Source organism: Paecilomyces variotii (genome assembly GCF_004022145.1).
Source record: "Paecilomyces variotii strain CBS 101075 chromosome Unknown C8Q69scaffold_6, whole genome shotgun sequence".
Taxonomy (NCBI): Eukaryota; Fungi; Ascomycota; class Eurotiomycetes; order Eurotiales; family Thermoascaceae; genus Paecilomyces; species Paecilomyces variotii.
In genome coordinates this window covers 1,497,779-1,519,737 of record NW_021167145.1, presented here as the reverse complement: position 1 = coordinate 1,519,737, position 21,959 = coordinate 1,497,779, and the positions used below count along the sequence as shown (strand labels likewise).

General features: G+C 45.3%; 9 protein-coding genes across 9 annotated transcripts; 5 read left to right on the top strand and 4 right to left on the bottom strand.

The window, feature by feature from the left end:
- The first annotated feature begins 561 nt into the window (after positions 1–561).
- Positions 562–1,023, top strand: C8Q69DRAFT_469624 (hypothetical protein). The gene has a single exon (XM_028630776.1). The coding sequence runs from the start codon at positions 601–603 to the stop codon at positions 760–762; it is 162 nt and encodes a 53-aa protein (XP_028484937.1). The 5' UTR covers positions 562–600; the 3' UTR covers positions 763–1,023.
- Positions 1,024–1,607: 584 nt separating this feature from the next.
- Positions 1,608–3,019, bottom strand: C8Q69DRAFT_469622 (hypothetical protein). The gene is made up of 2 exons (XM_028630775.1): positions 2,682–3,019; positions 1,608–2,615 (listed from the first exon to the last, which is right to left on the bottom strand). The coding sequence occupies exons 1-2, from the start codon at positions 3,007–3,009 to the stop codon at positions 1,852–1,854; spliced, it is 1,092 nt and encodes a 363-aa protein (XP_028484936.1). The 5' UTR covers positions 3,010–3,019; the 3' UTR covers positions 1,608–1,851.
- A 2,610-nt stretch (positions 3,020–5,629) lies between these two features.
- On the top strand, positions 5,630–7,617 carry C8Q69DRAFT_469619 (NADP-dependent oxidoreductase domain-containing protein). Its single transcript, XM_028630774.1, has 6 exons — positions 5,630–6,167; positions 6,226–6,304; positions 6,366–6,509; positions 6,563–6,676; positions 6,737–6,931; positions 7,006–7,617. Exons 1-6 carry the CDS (start codon positions 6,009–6,011, stop codon positions 7,299–7,301), a joined length of 987 nt encoding a protein of 328 aa, XP_028484935.1. The 5' UTR covers positions 5,630–6,008; the 3' UTR covers positions 7,302–7,617.
- A 49-nt stretch (positions 7,618–7,666) lies between these two features.
- Positions 7,667–9,185, bottom strand: C8Q69DRAFT_469617 (NADP-dependent alcohol dehydrogenase). The gene is made up of 4 exons (XM_028630773.1): positions 8,932–9,185; positions 8,602–8,865; positions 8,108–8,534; positions 7,667–8,047 (listed from the first exon to the last, which is right to left on the bottom strand). Exons 1-4 carry the CDS (start codon positions 9,098–9,100, stop codon positions 7,900–7,902), a joined length of 1,008 nt encoding a protein of 335 aa, XP_028484934.1. The 5' UTR covers positions 9,101–9,185; the 3' UTR covers positions 7,667–7,899.
- Positions 9,186–10,366: 1,181 nt separating this feature from the next.
- C8Q69DRAFT_445223 (PhoD-like phosphatase-domain-containing protein) lies at positions 10,367–11,447 on the top strand (the record flags this gene model as incomplete). Its single annotated transcript, XM_028629052.1, has 5 exons — positions 10,367–10,508; positions 10,564–10,633; positions 10,786–10,940; positions 10,988–11,126; positions 11,180–11,447. The coding sequence occupies 5 exons, from the start codon at positions 10,367–10,369 to the stop codon at positions 11,445–11,447; spliced, it is 774 nt and encodes a 257-aa protein (XP_028484933.1).
- A 272-nt stretch (positions 11,448–11,719) lies between these two features.
- On the top strand, positions 11,720–12,168 carry C8Q69DRAFT_469613 (hypothetical protein). Its single transcript, XM_028630772.1, has one exon. The coding sequence runs from the start codon at positions 11,904–11,906 to the stop codon at positions 12,087–12,089; it is 186 nt and encodes a 61-aa protein (XP_028484932.1). The 5' UTR covers positions 11,720–11,903; the 3' UTR covers positions 12,090–12,168.
- A 778-nt stretch (positions 12,169–12,946) lies between these two features.
- Positions 12,947–15,011, bottom strand: C8Q69DRAFT_287839 (putative membrane protein). The gene is made up of 7 exons (XM_028626987.1): positions 14,574–15,011; positions 14,358–14,499; positions 14,205–14,289; positions 14,024–14,149; positions 13,621–13,973; positions 13,398–13,571; positions 12,947–13,342 (listed from the first exon to the last, which is right to left on the bottom strand). Exons 1-7 carry the CDS (start codon positions 14,817–14,819, stop codon positions 12,984–12,986), a joined length of 1,485 nt encoding a protein of 494 aa, XP_028484931.1. The 5' UTR covers positions 14,820–15,011; the 3' UTR covers positions 12,947–12,983.
- A 1,498-nt stretch (positions 15,012–16,509) lies between these two features.
- On the bottom strand, positions 16,510–18,516 carry C8Q69DRAFT_402762 (WD40-repeat-containing domain protein; the record flags this gene model as incomplete). The annotated part of the gene is made up of 1 exon (XM_028627973.1): positions 16,510–18,516. The coding sequence occupies one exon, from the start codon at positions 18,514–18,516 to the stop codon at positions 16,510–16,512; it is 2,007 nt and encodes a 668-aa protein (XP_028484930.1).
- A 1,470-nt stretch (positions 18,517–19,986) lies between these two features.
- C8Q69DRAFT_287835 (autophagy-related protein 17) lies at positions 19,987–21,926 on the top strand. The gene has a single exon (XM_028626986.1). The coding sequence runs from the start codon at positions 20,151–20,153 to the stop codon at positions 21,768–21,770; it is 1,620 nt and encodes a 539-aa protein (XP_028484929.1). The 5' UTR covers positions 19,987–20,150; the 3' UTR covers positions 21,771–21,926.
- Positions 21,927–21,959: the final 33 nt, after the last annotated feature.

The following is a 21,959-nucleotide window of genomic DNA, read 5'->3' as shown; positions in this document are numbered from 1 at the left end:
CTCTTATGATTGAATTTCAGAGTTCATTCTCTCCTTGCACAGTTAGCTTTATACAATACTTTACAAACCAGAATGAGGTTACCTAGATGCTACTGTGTGAATACTTGAAAATTACCCATTGTTAATGCAAAAGAGACTTGTATCAATAATATTAATATAAGATCAACTAGAATGCATAGTTAGAAGAAGGCGGCATTATTAAAACGAGGGATGACGCATAGCAACAGGATAGTTGCAGGTGATCTCACCTCGCACAGACCTTTGTAGATCCGCGTGGCAGACTTGCAGTAAGTACTCGTCCATCCAGACCTGCTCTGCTGTACCAGTCTAATCCCGAAATATTGAAGCAGTCTTTTATATTGCATCATCTTTAAATATGGAAAAATTCCGGCTTTCTCATACAAGAGTCTTTCTTGTGAAATCGCTTGTGCCTTTGCTGTATAGGAATATATGTCTACCAGCATGCCAAAAAAGCACCGTCTCTTGGGAAAGGACATCTACTCGATCCCGAAGGAGGAGGAAGTTAACATCCTTCAGAAGCTAAGCTATTACGATCAACAGGTCCGATTCTTTGCTCGCCTCGAAAGCAAACGCAGTTGGATGAAGGTTATAGTTGCTTATCATCTAGGCCTTTTATCAGCTGCTGCATGTCAGGTCGCAGAAATAAAGGATTGGCTTCATGGAAGCTTTAATCTCTGCGTTCCAGTGACTCTTGGTAACTGGACAGGGAGACAGCAACCAGGCCGACGTGTCCTCCTTTGATTTCCTCTCCTTTCATCGCATCGGTGAATCCTTCAGGTCCGGACATGGGGACGAGAAGATTCGGTGCGAAGCAGGAACCTATGCATGGTTGCAAGGGAACTGTCCAGACGTGCCAATTCCACGACTGTACGGCTTTTCCACTTCCGTAGGTTAAACTGTAAATAGCCGACTGTGCTCACAACTTCCTACACTCACTAACGGAGCTTAGTTCACCAGGCTTGAAAACCTACCGTTCCTTATCTGGCGCTTTCAGTCCTTGCGTTATAGACTGCTGTCATTGCTAGGACGTCCAGTTCCTTCGAGTTACGTGTTTCGTGGAAGACATGTTGGTGATGGCGTCAAGGGTGCTGGTTACTTGTTGATACAATATATTGGGGAAATACAAGGGGGAATGCTTTCCCAAACGTGGTCGGACAAACGGCATTATCTCAAATTACGCGCCAATTTCTTTCGTGGTCTCTCTCGGGTCTTATTAAGCATCAGTCGAATTCCTCCGCCACAAATCCGTTCCTTCACTATCGATTAGCAATGGGTTCTTAAGTTTAACAAATCGACCCTTATCAATTGGCATACAACAGTTGGAGAACGAGGAGATCCCAACACATCTACACTCTGATTAAACCTATTCGACCGTTGACTCCTATGTGGTGGATATTCTCGGAGTTCATGATAGTCGCTTTCGAAACCAGCCGAATGCCGTCAATAACCTGGGGGGCTGGTGCAGCGGTTTAGACCCGGAATACACCCTGGGAGCGACACCGTGACAAATAATCTAAAAACAAGCTTAACAAAAGAGGGGAAATATTATTATAACTTTAGCTTTTTATTAAATCATAAATAAACAAGCTGCTGTATATTGGCGCCCGTAGTAAGCAGCACTTGGCAGAATCTAACCTTCTTATCCCCTTCGCACGCTTACACTCCCAATCTGCCCATACTACGCCTTGTAAACAGTAGGATATAAGGGTATAAGCAGCAGGAGTAAGAAGGAACAAACATAAGTTTATCTCCTGTAAGACCTAAACCGAATCTGAAAAACAATCGCCCCCGAAGAACCCCCAAACCCCCGTCGGATCCGCCACTGGTATATTACCGGAACATTTTAAAGATAAACTTCTTCTCTCTCCTCCTCTGGCGCCAGAAGTTGGTTGCCTCGAGAATCTCGGGACATCCCTCGATTAGCCAACCCCACTTTATCAAGAAGGCATCACTGGCCTCCCAGCTCCGGGGATCCCACGGTTCCCCCCAGACAATAAGAGCCGGCTTCTCACCTTGACCGTCATCTTCTACGCTAAGGAGATCACCACACAGCTCATCTTCATCAAAGACACCGGCAACAATCGCGCTGAGAATATTGTCCCGCATCCGCGGAATGGGAAAGAGGTCAATCCAAGGATGATGTTTGACTGTCTTCTGTAAGACTGTGGGGAGAAGATTTGCGGCACAGGATGGTGATGGCGGGATTGCGTCTGAGGAACACGGGCCTTGTTCGCTGAAGGGCGATATAAACTCATCGCGACATAGCCCTTCGACCGGAATGCCGAGTAGGGTAGCATTGTGTGACAGGGCGTTGAGGACATTTAACCGGATCAGCATTGGTAATTGTGTCGGTTGTGGCGAGTTCAGGCTGTAATGCTCATAGGTTTTCCGCATAAAGGCGCGGATCCAAGCACGTTGATGGGGTGAAGCTAGGAGGAGATAGCCCTTACCCAGGTTGCTTTCATCTTTGGCGGCAAGCTTATTCTCGCTGTCCCTGCTGTCTTGCTGCTGGTCTAGTGGAAGTTGATGGCCGCGCGCCGCGGACTCACTTGGAGTGACAAGAGCATGTCTCTGCTGGGCGTGCTGCCTTCTTCCTGCAGGGAAGAGCGCGATATGTCAGCGATCAGCGCCCGGATAATGCGCAATGGGGATTAGCCTACGATGTGCCCTCTGATTGAGACGGTTCTGGCGCTTTTTCCTCTCTGCCGTGCTTGTCACTCCCGTCCAATCATCCCTGATGTCCCGTACTTCTGCTATTTGTCGAAGCATACTCCCCGGTCTGAGAAAGGAGGCTACTAGATAGCCATCTGCATTTGTATCCATCTTTGGAGCGAGACAGCGAAAAGTACTGACTGTTACTTGGCGGACTGTGGGTGCAGCACAACGAAGAATAACTAGCTTATATGCAACTGGCTTATGAAAGGGGAGCGCAGAGATCAGAGTGGATGAGCCACTGCCCTTTATAGAAGGGTTGCGCACGTGCCTCATCTCTGCAGGCCGTACACCATATACCATATAATACTGTATGTTTGTCAAAGCTGTCTTGAAATGAAATGATTTTTAATTTACACGCTAGTAATATTAATTGTTCTTGCTGTGCCGGTTATATGGGTCGCGAGGTCGCGAGGTGGCGTCTCGCGAGGTCGCGAGGTTTTTGTTACCAGTAGGTTACTGGTAAATTATTATTTTATATTAAAATTATACTAATATATACTAATAGAGAATAAAATCTAAAATTTTTAAATCTCGCAGGGTGGTAAGTACAGATAAATCTTATCTCGCGGGGCGGTAAGATTATAATTTTTATATTTTATACTAAATATTACTAGTTTTATTAGTAAAGTCTAATTACTATTAAAATAGCTTAGTTATAAATTACTATTATACTACCCCGCGAGACTAAGTAAATAACTGTTAGATCTGTATTAAAATTAAGCAAATACAGGCTATTAGTGCTACTAAATAAATCTGGATTTACTAATAATATTTAATATTTTTTAATAAATATTAAATAATAGATTATTAATATATATTAATATTTATTAATATATATTAATATTTATTAATATATATTAATATTTATTAATATATATTAGTAATTATTTAATATATTAGTATTTTACTAATAATATTTAATTATATTAAGTTATAATTAATAATAATTTTAAGATTAAATATATTCTCTCTTTTTTTCTATATATATATATATTATAAATATATAAAGTATAATTATAATTTTAAATTTAAAAAAGAATAATATATTATAATTTATATTAATATAATTTAAAACTTTAAATATTATAATCTTAAATAATAAAATATAGTATACTAGTAAATATTAAAATAATTATAAATAATATAATTATATTAATAAATTTAAATATATTTAATATTATTAAATTATAAAAGAGATATATTATTTAATTTAATTTATTTATATTAATATATTTAAATTTTATTAGTATAATAATATAAATTAACTAATATTTTTTTTATATTAAATAGCTATAAGTAAGTACTAATTAATATAATAAATTTTAAATATCTAATATTTACTAAAATTCTAAAAGATATAATTATTTATTTTATTTTAATAACTATTAAATATTTAATTTATTATAAGATCTCATAATAAACTTAATCGTTTTTTATAAATATTAAAGTCGCTATAAATTATACTAATTATACTAATAATTTTAAATATATTAATATTTAACTAAATAAATTAAATAATATATACTCTTTTATAATTTTAATAAATATTAATATATTTAAATTTTATTAATATAATTTATATTTATTTATAATTATTTTAATATTTACTAGTAATACTATATTTTATTATTTTATATTATAATATTTAAAGTTTTAAATTATATTAATATAAATTATAATATTTATTCTTTTTTAAATTTCAATTCTATATACTTTATATATTTATAATATATACTATAGAAAAAAAAGAGAGAATATATTTAATCTTAAAATTATTATTAATTATAACTTAATATAATTAAATATTATTAGTAAAATACTAATATATTAAATAATTACTAATATATATTAATAAATATTAATATATATTAATAAATATTAATATATATTAATAATCTATTATTTAATATTTATTAAAAAATATTAAATATTATTAGTAAATCCAGATTTATTTAGTAGCACTAATAGCCTGTATTTGCTTAATTTTAATACAGATCTAACAGTTATTTACCTGGTCTCGCGGGGTAGTATAATTGTAATTTATAACTAAACTGTTTTAATTCTATTAGTAAATTTAGCAATATCTAGTATAAAATACAGCAATTACAATCTTACCGCCCCGCGAGATAAGATTTACCTATACTTACCACCCCGCCAGATTTTAAAATTTTAGATTTTATTCCCTATTAATATATATTAATATAATTTTAATATAAAATAGTAATTTACTAGTACTCTACTGGTAACAAAAACCTCGCCACCTCGCGAGACGCCGCCTCGCGACCTCGCGACCAACCCACCGTTGCTGTGCCTACTCGCCGTATAAAGCGAAGCAAACACGACAACCTTCCGTCCAAGCTATGTATTGCGTATTATTAAAAAGTAATATTACTAGCGTGTGGAATTCATTACTTAGACGATCCGGAACTAACCGCCCAAAGCTAGGATATTGCGGGAGCGTTAACGCATAGACCTCACAGACCAGAAGCTTCCCCCACATCATTAATATTATGCTCATTTAACTGTCTATCCACAATCATGAGAACTAGTTTTTTTTTTTTTGTTTTTTTTATAGGCTTGTTTAGTGCTATTAGCAACTCTAGTCAAACTCATAGAGCTCTGATGTGACCTGTTTGGGAAATTGAAGCAGAAAAAAAAAAGAACAAACAAACAAGAAAAGGAATTCTAGAATTTCTCTGTAGATAGATAGTGGGCCTAATAAGGCTTTAACTACCGTATTCAGATTGCGCTAATGCAACCGGCTGACACTACCCACATACCTTAGTTGTACTAGTACGTACCTGATGCTGTCCTGCAACTCAATTATTATTAATATTATAGCCAATAGTCAATACGCTTTAAAGACATGTCTGTAGTATAGATAGTAGTAGTATTCCTTTCTGTGGTCGATGATGTCTTCGCCACGCCATTGCTACAGTACATGCAATGTTAGTTACTGATTACCATCCGTGGCTCAGCTCGACGAAGGGTAAGCTACCAGTCACGGATATAGCTAAAGTCCGAAAAATGCCCATCAAGACAAAGAGACAGGAAGAACGCTCTGGGGGCTTGCTATCCCATCTCCTCGGACATTACAACAACAGTATTGCAGACATCTCACAGGGATTAAGCCCGCACGGGACAACAACAGGGTATTTGAGGATCTCGATCCCTCGCGTTAGCATCGATTCAGTCAGGACTCCTCTGTCATCAAGACAACGCCGGCCAACGATCCCTCACGTGCTCTGGCAATTCTTTGCTGTTAAGCCACCATGGTCAAGACACTCCCCTTTGGAGATTTTCACGTCCCTTCCCCCGGCTTCGGGGCAATGGGTCTGAGCTTTGGTTTAGGAAACCATCTCAGTCTCGACGAGGCTGAACCGGTGCTGCGGAAAGCAATTGAGCTGGGATGCACCTTTTGGGACACGGCGGTGAGTCAAGACGCTTTCTCTTGTCAGTAGTCGCACAGAAGGTTGATGGCTGTGGAAGGTTGTCTACGAAGCTGGTGTCAATGAGAAACTCCTGGGAGATTTTATCAGGAAATATAACGTGCGCGACAAGGTCTTCAGTATGTTGCACACACCTCCTTGGTCCACCACGGCGACTTCTAACGCATCTCGGGTCACTAGTCGCCTCAAAATGTGGTTTCGATGTCTTCGGTGGCGATGGGAATGTCACGAACTCGGCCTCTCACATCAAAGAGTACATCGAAGGTACCATTGAGAGACTTGGTTTTGCACCAGACCTCTACTATCTTCATCGGATTGATCCAAGTGCGTCTCGCCATCTGTACTGTTATTTCGTCTACTGATGAAAACCTCGACAGGAACCCCTCTCGAAGAGTCGATTCCCGCGCTTGATGAACTCCGAAAGGCAGGGAAAACGAAATACATTGGTCTCTCTGAATGTTCTGCCGCTACACTGCGTAAGGCCAATTCGAGTGAGATTCTTCCTCGCCATTTTTTTCAACATTGAACGCGGCACTGACTCTCACTCGTAGTTGCCAAGATTGATGCCGTTCAAGCGGAATATTCAGCTTTTGAGACCTTGCACGAGACGGATGGTCTCATCGAGACTGCGAGGGAACTTGGTGTGGCCTACGTGGCTTACAGCCCCTTGGGCCACGGCTGGCTGGTTGATGAATTCCAATACAAGTCCCCCGATGATTTTGCGCCCGATGATTTCCGACGGAAGAGTGAGTCTCCATTCCAATCATATCTGCCGAGCCATCCGTAACAAAGCTCTCACACCGAACTTGCTGGTCTCTAGTTCCCAAGTTCCAAGGCGAGAACTTTTATAAAAATCGAGCCATCGTTGAAGAAATTACAAAGCTTGCTTTAAAAAGAGGTTGCACTACAGCTCAAATTGCTCTGGCCTGGGTTGCTGCGCAAGGAATGATTGCCATACCAGGCACAACCAAAGCAAAGCGATTGGAGGAAAATTGGGCGTCTAGAGACATTGATCTTACGGAAGAAGAGAAACGAGAGATGAGGAAAGTCATTGATGCCGCCAAGCCGCACGGCAACAGATATGCTCCCGCACAGCAGGCGTTGGTGGGACACTGAAGTCGGATGCTCGTAGAGGAAAAGTAGTATATGAGCGTCGAAAATCACTTTTGAGCATCCATCTTATCTTTGATTCCATAATACGGACCCGCTGCTTCAGTCGATAGGGGAATCTACATGCTTAACCTCGACCATCTCAATTTTATTGAAGCATAGAATTGAATCTATTGGGATGCAGAGCCTGGCTACAGCGATAGCTGCTCTCAATAAAATCTAGTAAGCTATACAATAAGAGGCGTAAGATAGCCTTGGGGTATAGATTAATTGAGGGATGATTAACATAAGGCAGGAGGATACCGCGGGGTTATTGTCTCGGTAACACAGCACGAGAATTCTCTCGTTTCTCTTCTTCCGTAAGATCAATGTCTCTAAATAAAGCATTATCGAATATTGCGCTACTATACTACTAGCTAGTTCTTGAAACAAAAGTTGAGTCCATAGATGTATTCACTGCTTTATCCTATCTCGGTGGTCTCAGCTTTGCATGTAGGCAGCAGCATATTTGCAACGCTTTTGTATTTCCCTACTCCACTTATAGAATAGATGATAAGTGGAAATAGTACACAAACCAGCATGAGAACTACAGGAATGGATGTAGTTAATACTCCCAACTGAGAACTCCGCGATAGCGCATCTTCCCGCTAGCTAGTTTTTCCACACATGCTGTGACCCCTTCCAATGTCATGGGGAACCTCTCGGCAACGACATAGATTTTGTTTCGCGCTGCAAAGTCTAAAGCTTTGTCTCTGCAATCAGAAAATTAGCCATGGGCCCTGCCAATGTGGTTTTCATATAGTCACACATACTGAAGAAACTGACTACAGACACAACTGCCGATAATTCTCTGTCCATGATAGACTGTTGGAAAGTATGGTGCGGTGAAGTTGCCCCCGTCGACTGAAAGTGGCACAATAGTGGCGTTACGATTCAAGATTGGATAGAAGATCCCGATGTCCAACTTCGCGGAAGTGGTAATCAGAAGGCGGTCCACTGGCTTTTTCAGGCCTAGGAGAGAGTAATCTTCGATCCCCTTTGTGGCATAAAACTCGTTCGCACCGAGTTTTAGAGCTTCCTCCCGCTTTTCTTCCGTGGAGGAAAACGCCACGACGTCGCAACCCATCTTACTGGCATATTGAATGGTGAGATGACCGAGACCACCGATGCCGACGATCCCAACGCGCTCGTAAGGTCTGCACTGCTCGACCAGAGGAACCCACACGGTGCCACCACCACCTGGAGAAAGAATAATTAGAGAAAACCAGTAACGTAGATGAACAGACTGATATTCTTTGAAACTCACACATGAGAGGAGCGGCGTTTTCCGAGGAGAGCGCATCAGGAATGTGGAAGATCCACTGTTGCTTGCGCACGGCATGACTGCACACAGATCCCAAGGTATCGAAATCGACCATGCTATACGTCCTCGCTTCTGGACAATACGCATCCCGGCCAGTGCGACAGAACTCGCATAAGCTGCACGTTGAGTTTAGTGGACCCCAGCCAACTCTGTCTCCAACCTTGAAGAGGGTGACTGCGGAGCCAAGTTCCTCGATAATTCCAATCCCTACCAACGTAAGCTCATTATTTGTCCCATGTAGACCCTTTGGATAATAATCTGTATGCTACTAACCTTCATGTCCAAGCACCAATGGCTTGTTGAGCGCGTGAATGTCACTACCGCAAAGTCCACTGTGGGTTACTCGCACCAGAACCTCATCTGCCTGGATAGCAGGAAGAGTGAACGTTGTTTGCACGACCTTCCCCTCGGGAGATCCACGGAATTGGATTGCATTGACCATGCTGGCGTTTGCAGTAATGAAGTTCGTACGGGTGAACAGTAGAAAAGGATATAGGCTGGTGAGCAAAGCAAAGTTTGAAGAGAATCAAGAGGGACTATTGCTAAAGAAGTAATCGCCCAGAAATCTCTCTTATATGTAGCTCTTCACCCTCACGACCGGTAATTGCCATGTCACAAGACCATAGAGCTATATCCGATGGGACCATATAGCTATGTCCGATGTAATGTACATACCTACTACTCTAGTATGGGTTTGCGGAGTTAAATAAGATAAAACACCGTATATCTCCGACAGATGTTTCTACGACCTGTCATAGGGAATCACTCCTGTTCTACTTTCATCCACGTTTACCCTGATATGGTTGCCGTTTCCTGTACCATACGCTCCGAGTCTGTATGAAGCCAGTCTGGAAGTGGTTAGGCTCTCTGCAACTGGATTACCTACTTAGTGTGGAGCTTAACTAAGTTGGTGATGATTCGTATTCTGGAACAGCCCGTGTAGATAACCAGCTTACGTGCCGTCATTTCATTCCGGGAATTCGGATACGTATCCATGGATCTCATACGTTAGTGCCGACAGGAAACATTGGGCATCATCGTATGGAGATCTCAGCACTCGATTTCCACTTCGACATAGGATGGGTACGAACTGAAGTCAACGAACACTCTGTGCCTCTTATCTTTGAGCCGCCCGAGGTATCGGCCGCGATAGTGAAGTACTTTAAGTGGCTATGGTACTCTTCCGGTTGCACTAATTGACCGGACAAGAACCAGTGAACGGGAAGGGACCTAGATGAGAATCAAAGTTCCCAGAGCGAAGTCATACGACACGGTATGACCCTTGAGTCAAGTAGAACGCACTTCAAAGGCAGATGAATGACGGGACGGAATCTCTCCACAGATTCATCAGTGAGCGTTTACTGTTGTCTGGTTGACGTTTAGGCGATGCTGGTCTTATCTGTTACTTGACCACGGGAAGTTCCCGCCATATGTCTGGAGATTCGACATTTCATATCCATCATGAGAGCTTAATTCCGCTACCTCAGACCGAAAACCCCGGGACATTCTATGAGTTTATAACGAGGAATGCTGAGACTCATGCTCCCCGGCTGACATGGCATAAACATAAAATCGAAGACAATGGTGCCATATGAAAATAAATTATTAATTCTAATGAAAATTTGTTAACTCTTGATAATTACTTGGCATACTTACTCAGTGGACAGCCAGGCTGGGGAGCGATCGCCTGCAAACTGGCATTTTTACCATGCAGTTAGTTCAACAACCTGCAATCGTTTACCCCATATTACTACCAGTTCCAAGTCCAATTGGACGTACAAAGACTTCGCCTGCTGCACAGGATTCTGTGCAAAACATCAATCTTGCTGTCTATTCATGCAGTAACTACCGTATGTACTCTATCTCTACTTACTTGAAGCTGCTTTATACTGATTATTTTACTAGCATTTGGTTTCTTTAACGCATTTGGAAACCCTGTGCGAAAGGACTCCGTGGACTATGTCTTGCATCTTGGGTAAGGGCAATTAACATCAAAACGACGTCATGATGAAAGTTGACAGGAATGGCAGCGACTACATTTATGAATATAAGAATGGGGACTACGTAGTAAGTGGTCTCAGGGGAGGAGAATAGTATTACTAGGGGATACTAATAGTATTTATCTAGCGGTTGGGGAAACAGTATTGGGCGCGTCCCACTGCCCGGCAGAGAGATCTACACACTTTATGATTATCGAAAGCGCCTGGCAACATACCGAACTGACCTGGACCTACTTGCGAACCATGAAAAATTTGCCTGGATTCCAGTCTGGGATGATCACGGTATGTTTCAAGCTAAAGTATGATAAATAGACTGTAAGAATCAATAGATGTTGCAGACAATACCTATCGAGATGGTTCTTCTGAGTTAAATAATACCGAAGTTTCATTTATTAATGATGGTGGTGTCTCTGTTGACCAGCGGAAAATGAATGCAGTTCGTGCGTATTTTGAATGGATGCCCATTCGGTAAGTTAACTGGGGACTTTATTATGTCCTTATTTAGGCTAACAACTAAATAGCCAGGCAGATATGGATGATAATCTTCGCATCTGGAGGAATTTTAAGCTAGGAAATCCTGTGGATCTAATCATGTTAGACACCCGAAATTACAACCGCTCTATTACAGATCTGTACTGGAACACAGACTATGTTCATGAGTTGTCTAATGACGCTGGCCGTTCTATGATGGGAGCCCGTCAGGAAAGTTGGTTCTACCATTCCCTGCTGGAATCAGCCCAACGGGGAGCCTCGTGGCGGATAATTGGCAGTCAAACAGGCAAGTCTTGAATGAATTCATGCAACTATCGAATTAACCATCGACTAGTCTTTTCTCATATCGATCAGTCTGTAGCTTATGGGGATAAGAACCCACTCAACTACGACCAATGGGATGGATATCAGGCAAACCGAAACCGAACACTGAAAACTCTTTATGATAATAAGATTGAGAACACTATCATGATTGCCGGTGATTCCCATGCTAACTGGGTGAGTGACTTGGTCTGGCTTGATTAGAGTCCTTATAACCCGGCAACTGGGATAGGATCAGTTGGTGTTGAATTTGCCGGTACTGCTATCAGCTCGCCTTCTCCATATGGGCAGAGTATTAGTATTGAACTCTCTGTTGAAGCCTCTAAGGCACTTATTGCTATAAATAGAGAGCTGCAATGGTCGGAACTATACTATCGTGGCTACTTTGAGCTGCATATCACTCCAAAGGAAGTTGAGGCCCAATACTTTGGCATGCCTACCATTATGACTCGCAATCCCGGCGAGATTTCGCTAGCCAATTTCACAGTCAAGAGCGGTGACAATCATCTTTATCGGGGTGTCAGTGGCGTTGCAGGAGGCGTGGTGGTGAATGGGGCTCTTAAAAGTGGCCAGACTATCCAGATTCCAGACCAACATCACGAACAGCACCGATACTAGGCTGTGGTTCATCAGCCGTGATGACCAAGAAGACCTCTAGTGCTGATTTTCCGACTTTGCGTATGTCGGATGACTTGGGATTATATTCATCTATTATTAATTGTTTAATACTCACAAAGCTTATGTCTAATTAATACATTTCCTTGCTTGTGGAATATGACTGAGTATCTATCATTAATAGCGAGTACATAGGAACGCTGATGTCAGTAAATGCAGGGAAGTTTCATTCTACTGAATCAAAACATTAGAATGCTGGGGTTGGTACCGAAAGAGGTATATCTTTATGTAAAATAGCCAGTCATTGAACGATCAAAGAGGTCCTCGATGCGGTTCCTACTTCCCTAACAGATCGTGTCCCTATTACCTTAAGCTGGTGATTACCATGGCCTCGGTGAGTAGCCACATCCATGCTACTTCTGCCTTGGCGATCATCCTAAATCATGAAACAAATCAGCCGTCGGATAAATATTCTAGAAACTCCTAGAAACACTGCCCTGTCTTCTGTACCTCCCCGGTCGTATAGAGCCATTATTGAGGGAGTTCGCCTGGGGAACATCAGCATACTGGCATGCTTCACAGGAATTTGGATTACACTCACGGAATAGAAACCAAACTACCAGCATACCGTTTCACCGCCAGAATTTAGACCACGATGAGCCGGCATCCCAACGAGAAAGCAAGCTTCTCACCGTTTTCTTCATATGCTCAGAGAAGCCGCAGCACAGTTTGGGTTTACTTTAGGAAGGCAAAAAGCACTGGCAGGATTCGGAACCACGCCGAGTTAATTTGGAACTACGCCGAGATGTATGCACATATTTAAACTAGTTAGTCGATGCGAACATGACGAGGGCGACATTAGAAGCACTCTTAGTATAGTCCCCTGAAATCCCGCTTTTAAACAGTTTGAGTAGGTGCTGGGTGCTGATCAAATTCTTCCTCCTCAAGTACAGGACTGCTGATAGTAAAGATGGGGGTGTCAAGAGCTGCGTTCGTTCTCAATGCTGCACGGATATCCGTCATAGAGCGGGTCTTCCACTCCGTGAATCCGCTGAGACTCAATGGGTACAGGACATAGTTGTCCTCGCGTTCAGCAAACTCGTTGTATCTCGGAGGCGGTGTTGCCGTCATAACGCTGAACTCTCTAGCCAGGCGTTCACAGTAGTAGTCCAAGGGAAGATCGTTCGCATCGTGGCCAAATGGATTCTCCACTTCTTCGCCGATGGCGGAAAGACCAAGAATAATGTATGCTCCGACTATATCCGTGTTAGTTTAATGACCAGACTAGTGTAGATATGAGGGTGTGATTACCAATGGAACCAGGAATAGTTATCCAGCCTAGGTAACTGAATAGTTGGAAAGGAAGAAGGAGGACGTAAACCCATGTAATCTGCGATATGGCGATTGTATATGCTGCTGGAAGAGGCGTTTCCAAAACTCGCTCGGTGCCAGTCAATACTTCATTCAGCGTAGCAACGGCCGACACTATCTTCGTCAGAGACGCAATATATAGACCAGATCTAATGAGACTTACCGCATTCTCCCTGGTGAGTTGATACCAAAGTGCCATTCTTAGAAACGTAGTCGATATATGCTGAGATATGATTGAGGATCTCCAGAGGAAGCTGCTCCAGCGGCTTTTCGGACTCTCTGATCAACTTCTGGGAGCCAAACGCAGGAAACTGAAGCCCATGGGCACCGTTCGCCTTCTTGCGCGGGTCATGCGGCACGTTTCCGTTCTGATTTGCACGGAGGAGATTCTGCTCCTTTAGGAATGTGTCGAGATAGCCAATGAGCCCGGTCAAATCTTCATAGCAGATGAGAGGCTCAAAGCGCAATTTATGTTTTAGTGCAATAGTGAATGCAAGGATCAGGTTCAATGCGGTTCTACTAGACAGTCAGTAAATGCTCCCTGGTTTTCCATTGAGAAATCATACAGTTTTCCTAGTACGTCATCCTTTCCCTGCTCCCCAGATCGTTCTTCAACGCTAACCCAAATGACACGGGCAAGGTCCCGACAAGTCTGGGTCAGCAATGCCCAGTACTTGCGTCCATCACTAAATCTGAGCTCGATGTCAGTGTATTTCACAGCAGTCATGGTATATATATACTATTTACCTGTCATATGCAGTTGAGCTCCGAAAAGACAAAGCCAGACCAACAACAACACCCAGAACTGTCAACAGAATGTTGTTGATGCTAACTATAGGTATATTCAAATCAGCAACCACTTCTCTATCGTCGACGTATATCAGAAGATATCTCACATACGGTCATAAGCATAAATAGAGATGGTGGTAACCAAGGCGGACCAGACTGCTACGAAAGCAGTTTTGAATATCATTTTCGGCATGACGCTCCCTCGCAGCTGTAGAAAGACCGGTAGTCTCGAACGTCTGTTTGGCTCTTGGATCTGCACATTCCATGGTGTTAATGTAATGCCATTATTTAATCAAGCAGTATCCTGGGGTGTATACGCCAACTTACAAAATAACGACTAACACCAGGAGCCTGTGGCATCTGTACTCCATAACTCAGGTGTCTCGTAGGGCTCTCCCATCGCACCCTTGACCTGGGGAGGCCATTCACATAATTCCCATTTCCATTTTCATGATGCAGGTTGCTATTTCGGTTAGTGGCATGAGGTTTTCCTGGAGCTCCAAGTAGCGGGGCGTTTTCTGCTGCAGAGCCGTTTGCTGGTCTGTGAGCCCACGGCAATTTGAAGGCGACCATCTTGTAAAGGTCGAGATATCGCCAAGACGATTCCGGACGTTGGACAGAGGATCTTAAACGAACGAGTCCTCTGAGGCAAGCAATGAATCGACCGCCTTATATCTGCAAGGTCGACGCTGCAAAAAAAAAAAGAGAGAAAGGACAGAGAGACATTCATGATGAGGGAAGCCCAGAAGCTAAAACAGACCGTCTCCATAAGATTTCAGCCCATTGTCGATCCGACCTTACCAGGCTGTTGATACATCCCCCCAGAAGGGTTACGATAGCCCACTAATTGCTTCGCTTTTCTAGGCTGGACAATTGAATCGTAAACAAAGCCTTGTACGTCACATTTGATCCTCGAACAGAATGATAATAAACTACCTCATTAATTTCAGCCATTACCCGGGTCCAGCGACCGATCTTTTCGGGGTCACCGCTGCAAAGACGATCCAGGGGCAAAGCGCGTCGCCATCGATGCCTCGTGTGATGCCGGCGTTGAGTCCGCGGAGTGGGCGGGCCATCTGGCGCTCAACGCTCTGGGGTATTCAAACTAAATGCGGTATAGAAGCGGGCTAGAAGCTGACACTTACACGACATCCCATCACGAAAGAGGTCAGAGGTGAGTGCTGGTCATATCTCGCTAAAAGTTCGTTGATAATAATGATGAATTCATGTTGTTTATGCACTTAGTTGAGTACAGTTCATCCAAGCTTTTCTTATCTCGGAATAAACCGACGCCGCAACTGCGGGGAATATGCAATATGCAAAACCTCGGTTATACCCTTATTTTCTGCGATGGCAAAGAGTTTATTTATTATTATTGATGGTCAACAATTTCAACTATGCTCGAAGAAGCAGTACAAGTACACTGTTTCATAGCCAGCGACAACATGTGTGCGATAATAGTCCCAAATAGGCACCGCTAAGCCCCATGTTGTATCCTCAGGGGAACCGAAACATATTAGCGATGAGTACCAAGCAGACTTTTCAGCCATAAAACATGGTGCCTTCCTCATAAACACAGCTTGCGGCGTCATCGTTGATGAACACAGCTTGATGGAAGCGCTAGGATAGAACAAGGTCGCTCGAGCTGGCTTGAATGTATTACCAGAGGGACCGAATATCAATCCATATTTCCTCACCAGCGACGAAGTCAATACGCCTCACCTTGGTGGGCTGACCAGCGTCGCATTTCACAAGGCGATCGAGAAAATTTCGACAATCTTAAAAGGATTTATGGAAGAGCGGAAGGCCGAAACCGCCCGTCGTAAATCTCTATGACCTTCCTCGTGGAGGGAAATCATGTCGGACATGTGGTTCAATTCACTTGGCGATAAACATAACATCGGCTATGAAAATTAGATGTGAATATTATATCAATATCATTTTCTATGCATTATGCTTTCCTAATATAGGGACACGGAAAACAGGTCAGAAAGCACCACTGAACACCACAATTTTGTCTCAAACCCCAAACGCCCCGCATCTTGTTTACCATAACTTGATGATTTTCTTCCCAGAAAAACTTAAGTGCTGCCACGGACACTCCCAATCTGCGCATACCATGCCTTGTAAATATTTGGATATAAGGGTATAAACAGCAGGAGTAAAGAGGAACAAACATAAGTCACCGTAGCGACTATTTCGGTTCGCAGCTGTTGAACCGGAACGCCCCTGGTATCGCATACAATAAAAACAAAGAAACCAATCAACTCCGGAAACTATACATGCGTACCTCGCAGTCCTCACTGCCGGTAGCAAAGCGGCTATCGCCCAGGTCAATACAGGTCACGGGACCTGAGTGGCCAGTAAAGGTACGTTCACACTTGCCCGTGCGAGGATCCCAGATCTTGACCATGCGGTCTTCAGCACCGGAGACGATGCGCAGTGTGTCAGCAGCCAGAGCCCACACGCCCTCCAGATGACCGAAGAATGTGCGGAGGCATCGACCTGTTGATGTCTCCCACAGTCGGATGGTGGAATCCAACGCACTGGTAAGCATGTAGCGCGGTGGCTCTGGCCTGCCATTGTCGAAATCAGGGCCGAAAGAAGAATCGGTCAGCTGCTCAAAACTAGCCCGTCGCTCTTCAGTGTCGCCAGAGGTAGTGCTGTTGTTATCATTCTCGCACTCCGCATCATGCTCCTCAAACTCGAACTCACGGGGCAACGGAACAACTTGTTGAACTTGCCCGACATGGCCCTCGAAGACCCGAATACAGCTCTTGGAGTCTAGATCCCATAGCCTGACAGTGCAGTCATCTGAAGCCGAAAAGACTGTACGGGACGCAGTATCAACTCGGACAGCGTTCACCCAGTCTGTGTGTCCACGGAGCAAGCATGTAGACTTATCCTCAAAGTTCCAGATCTTCACCGTTTTGTCCATCGAAGCAGATGCAAGGATCGTCGCATCGAAGTGCAACCCAATCACCCCACCACGGTGGCCGGTATAGGTGGAAATACAGTCGCCTGTGCGCCAGTTCCAAACCTTGATGGTCCGATCGATACTGCCACTGATGAGTTTCGTGTCGTCGAATTGAAGACAACGGATTCCGGAGGTATGGCCCCTCAGAGTGCGGAGCTCCTCTCCCGTGTCTGTATCCCAGATCTTGATAGTCGCATCATAGGAACCAGTGGCCAAGATGTTGTCCTCAAATTGTAGGCACATGACACCATTAGTATGACCCTTAAACACCTTGACGGAACACCGTCCGTATTTCCAATTCGTTCCGACCTTGAACCGATCCTTATACACTTCCTTCCATGGCCTGTATCGAGTCTTGTAATAGTCGTCATCTCTCTGTTCCGGCGATGAGGACAACCGCTGGCGTTTTGCAATGTCATCGTTATCATCGTTATCCAACTTCCTTTTCGTCGCCAAGCTCAGGTCACTGGTCTTGGAGGCTTCTGTTTCCACCTGCTCTCCAGACGGGCCTGCTTCAATCGCAGGAAGCGCATCGGTGGACGCATCGTTACCCCACTGGCTGGCGCGTAATTCGATCTGGCGCTTCGACGCGCGAAGTCGCTTTCTCTCGAGCAATGGCAAGCCCCATCCGCACTTCTTGCACTTGCGGTGGATATGTTGTTCACACATGCGGTGCCACACCACATCGTCATCCGCCAAGGTTCTCCAACGGTGAGAGACCTGCGCGGCCTTGCAGAGTGACGGGGTGTCCAGGTAGCAGAGAATCTTGAATGAAATCTCCGGCGGCAGGGCTGTGATAAAATCGATCCTTATCAGGTCGCGCACGGTAGCGGAGATGAAGGAGAGTTGAGGGAAGCAGCACTGCGCGAGAATGCCACGGAGCATCAGATTTCGATGTTTGGCTGGAGCGGCCGAGAAGAGCGACCACACATGGGCGATTCCCTGCTGATCGCCTTGTGACAGTGTTTCCAGCTCCCGTTGGAGCTGGTCCATCGATGGCTCGTCCGCTTGTCGTCTGCACTTCAGATCGGGTCGGTGGCGGTAGCAGTATCTGGAATTGGCGCTGCCACCCTCCATGGGGTTGTCCGAAGCCGATCCGAGGGGCGCGTACTGGTTAGGAATATGTCTGGCTAGGAACGGTGCGATATTTTCGTTGGCAAGCTTCGCAGACGAGGATACCGGCATCTTCCCCAGGGGCTTGTTGTCCTGGCCGCCCGAATCCGAGCCCGCGTCTCCGTTGTCACCAGGCTGTGCTGGGCCAAAGAGAGAAGTATTGTGGTCCTCCGCACGCATTCCTCTTTTCAAATAGCTATCGGGGTGGTCGTTCATGTGGCGCAATGGCCCTTCAGCTGCGTGTCGTTCGTGTCGTTGCATGGCGCCTGCGGTCAGGTGCCCGCTTTCACCATGGTATGACTGCACGAGTTGGGTTATAGAATCCCCGAGGTAGTTCCTCCACAATGTGAACAGTCGTGCTCAACAGAACAGAGTCTCCAGAGACAAGGCCACGAATTGAGAATGACTCGTAGCCTTATATGCAGAAGGAGTGGTGGTGTAAAATTGCTGTGTGAGGACCCCGAGGTCCGGGGGTGGGAGGCGATTAAAGGTCACGGGGTGAATACTTGGAGACGAACGAGCGGTTAGTTAAGGACGAAGACGAAAGGCAGATAGATATAAACACTCTGCCGTTGAGAAAGATTAAATAAACCACAGCGATGGTGCAATAGAGCGATTGCGTCGTCGACGAGTCACCAGCTATGCGTGATGATAATATGGCATGAGTGTTCGACTGACTCTCTCTTGTTCTTCTCTTCTTCTCTTCTTCTCTTCGGTCTGTCTGTTTCTCTTTCACTGACGACGAACGCTGCGCTTCTGGCGTGATCGCTGTGGCGGCATGCGCTAAACCGTTTTGGGCGGTCCGAGCCTTCGGGGACCATCACGTGCTCGCTCGTCATCGCGCGCTCTCGTGGCACCATCTAGCAGTTATCTAGCAGTTATCGTGAACTTCTGCCAACTAGTTCATATCTATCTCAGTCTATTGTGCTGTCGCTTCCAATCACACTGCGCTGTCGTCTGGATTGTCTCCAAGGTCAACTTGCGCTCTCCACTTCGTGATGTCTCCGTTGGGATAGCTCCCTGGGCCTATGGACGATCCCCCGCGGTTTGGTCGATCCAGTTCACCGCAGTTTCCCGACACATTGGTGTCTAGCAATCCGGCACTCTGGCTTTCTCAGTCTCTCCAGAAAATCATCAAGCCACGCCTCCCGAGATAGTGGAAAGGCTGAAATGACAGCTGCGGAAGCTCTGATACAGGATCCTAGCGAACGCCAGGGAAGGTTCGTGGTTTCCAGTTCTACCTCTGTTGGCCTCTACACATTCTGTCCCCCATTCCACTATGGTCTGGAACTTCCAAGACTCCGCAGTCCATGATATCGCGCTGTTGGGTAACAGGGTCCGGCGATATCGTCATGTCGGATATTCTTGTGCCATCCAGACTATCCTGGCGCTCTCAGCAGTTCCCGCCCGTCTCACGGAACGATCCATCTTCCACTATGATCCACCCGTATTGCCTTTGTTCTCGATTGAATCTGTATCTGCCCTGAACCATCCCTGTTTCATTGCCCATGGATGACGCCTGGGACATTGGCAACTAGCCCTATCGGGGAATCCAACACACGGAAGCATGAAAGATGTTTCGAGCTCAGCCCAGCAGGCCGGCCTAACAACTGATTGGCTTTCTGCAGGGGTGTGGCACCATTCATGCACTATCTTTCTACCAGTTGAACCAGTATTGGCATGCTGTTTGCGTCTTTCTTACTATTACACCTCCGCGGTTCCGTAGATTGGCGCCATCTGCTACTCTCAAAAAGGGGCTTCTGTTATGCTATAACTAACATATCCATAGATCATTAGACGTATAGTGGTGAGACATGGCATCATCCCAGTCGTCCTCGGGTTCCAGCGCGGCCGGCCATGATAGCGGACTCGACCAGGACCAGGCAGGTCCGAAGCCGCAGCTGGAGACTTTGGTGTCTCATCTCGTCGCGGCTAAAAGATCGCTCTCTTCGATCAATCACGTATGGCGGGCCAATGAGATAGTGACGACAGCACGCTCCGCCCTGGAGGAAAGCGTCGTGGTATCAGCCCGCACAGGATTCCTGCGCCGTGGGTTGAACAACCAGCTCCGGCTCCTCTATGGTGTGCGTGCGGAGGTCGAGGAGGTATCTCATCGAGGTCGTGCAGAGTTTGAGGCCGTACTAAAAGAGCTGGACGCTGCTGATGCGCGTCTCAGGGAGACCTTGAACACACTACGGGACACTATTGTCCATGCCGCATTCCGTCCAGAAGGAGAAGAACCGAAAAGCCTGCATGACTTTGTGGACGAGCGTGGTGTAGAAGAACTGCAGGTAGCTCTCAAGGGATCAATAGATCATATTAATGCGGCCCAGGCCCAGCTGGATGAATCCAACTATGCGTTCGACGATGAATTGCGGCATATCCAACAAGCCCTGGAGCGATATCGGGTTGCAACCAAGCTAGCATCATCACGCTCTCCTACCTCCTCGTCATCTTCAGTCAATTCAAATGCCACCCTACCTTCTCCGGCTGCGATGCCAGCCATGCTGCGCTCTCTGGAGTCGCACGCGCAGGAGATGGCAGACCTTTTGGAATCTCTCGTGAGACATTTCGACCTATGCGTTACGGCCGTAAAGCATACTGAAGGTGGTGGTGCTGCGGCCCGGTCGATCACGGGAGACATTCCGAATGGTGTCAATGTGGGTGTCCGCGTCGGTGACGAGATAGAAGATGGCGGTGATGTGAATTCCAATTCTGCGCTAGAGCCGCTTTCGAACTCTGAGTACGAAGAGATGCTCAACGTTCTTACCAAAGATGCTGCAGAGGCCGAGGATGTAGTACTGGAGATCCAAGAGCATATTGGAGATATGGAATCTATTTTGGAGACCTTGCTTGCCCAGCGAGATGCAATTCTCACAGTGTCTAACGCAACAACCGGTATCTTCGAGCATCTCTCGTCACTTGCTTCTACTCGCCTACCAAACTACATCGCTCAGGCCCATCATTTCGCTCGCGTTTGGGGCGAAGAACATGAACGGATCAGGGCTGGAATGAATGATATTTCCGACCTTCGCTCCCTATATCTGGGATTCTTGGATGCCTACGACGGGCTCATCCTAGAGGTTTCGCGACGGAAGCACGTACGACAAGGCGTGGAAAAGATACTGCGCGAAGCCAGGGCAAAACTCGACCAACTCTACGAAGAGGATGTCAATGCTCGCGAGGCTTTCAGAGTCGAACAGGGTGACTATCTCCCATCCGACATCTGGCCAGGTGTCGGGAGAGAGCCTATGAGAGTAGAGTTCGTTAGAATCTCAGGAGGTAGGCTAGACGACCAGGCCGCACACCCTGGTGAGGAGGGTCCAGAAACAGCGGAGCCCGACGACGGCGACTACATCCCCAGCCTTCCCAAACAAGTTGTCGAGGAAGCAATCACACGACTCAAGGCACGAGCTAAGGCTACCACGCTATGATTTCCTCACTTTATGACTTGCTCTTTTCAAGGCCAGCATGGCGTTCACAGGTACTAGTCTGTTTAACATATACTTCGGGAATACCAACCATATCTATTTTACCATCTTACCTCGCCTCTGCATCCAGGACCACTACTTGTTTTTTCCTCTTGACAGCTTCGGGAGATGAACCAGATGAAAGGTTTTCCA

Excerpts from the sequence above, each read along its gene's own strand:
- C8Q69DRAFT_469624 (XM_028630776.1), top strand. The coding sequence starts at position 601 with ATGAAGGTTATAGTTGCTTATCATCTAGGCCTTTTATCAGCTGCTGCA.
- C8Q69DRAFT_469622 (XM_028630775.1), bottom strand. The coding sequence starts at position 3,009 with ATGAGGCACGTGCGCAACCCTTCTATAAAGGGCAGTGGCTCATCCACT. Across the intron at positions 2,616-2,681 it reads TCTCAATCAGAGGGCACATC|GAAGAAGGCAGCACGCCCAG; the intron begins GTAGGCTAATCC and ends TCTTCCCTGCAG.
- C8Q69DRAFT_469619 (XM_028630774.1), top strand. The coding sequence starts at position 6,009 with ATGGTCAAGACACTCCCCTTTGGAGATTTTCACGTCCCTTCCCCCGGC. Across the intron at positions 6,510-6,562 it reads TCTTCATCGGATTGATCCAA|GAACCCCTCTCGAAGAGTCG; the intron begins GTGCGTCTCGCC and ends AAACCTCGACAG. Across the intron at positions 6,677-6,736 it reads ACTGCGTAAGGCCAATTCGA|TTGCCAAGATTGATGCCGTT; the intron begins GTGAGATTCTTC and ends TCTCACTCGTAG.
- C8Q69DRAFT_469617 (XM_028630773.1), bottom strand. The coding sequence starts at position 9,100 with ATGGTCAATGCAATCCAATTCCGTGGATCTCCCGAGGGGAAGGTCGTG. Across the intron at positions 8,866-8,931 it reads ATTGGTGCTTGGACATGAAG|GGATTGGAATTATCGAGGAA; the intron begins GTTAGTAGCATA and ends TTACGTTGGTAG. Across the intron at positions 8,535-8,601 it reads AAACGCCGCTCCTCTCATGT|GTGGTGGTGGCACCGTGTGG; the intron begins GTGAGTTTCAAA and ends TTCTTTCTCCAG.
- C8Q69DRAFT_469613 (XM_028630772.1), top strand. The coding sequence starts at position 11,904 with ATGCCTACCATTATGACTCGCAATCCCGGCGAGATTTCGCTAGCCAAT.
- C8Q69DRAFT_287839 (XM_028626987.1), bottom strand. The coding sequence starts at position 14,819 with ATGGTCGCCTTCAAATTGCCGTGGGCTCACAGACCAGCAAACGGCTCT. Across the intron at positions 13,974-14,023 it reads GATGACGTACTAGGAAAACT|AACCGCATTGAACCTGATCC; the intron begins GTATGATTTCTC and ends ACTGTCTAGTAG. Across the intron at positions 13,343-13,397 it reads AACTATTCCTGGTTCCATTG|TCGGAGCATACATTATTCTT; the intron begins GTAATCACACCC and ends ACACGGATATAG.
- C8Q69DRAFT_287835 (XM_028626986.1), top strand. The coding sequence starts at position 20,151 with ATGGCATCATCCCAGTCGTCCTCGGGTTCCAGCGCGGCCGGCCATGAT.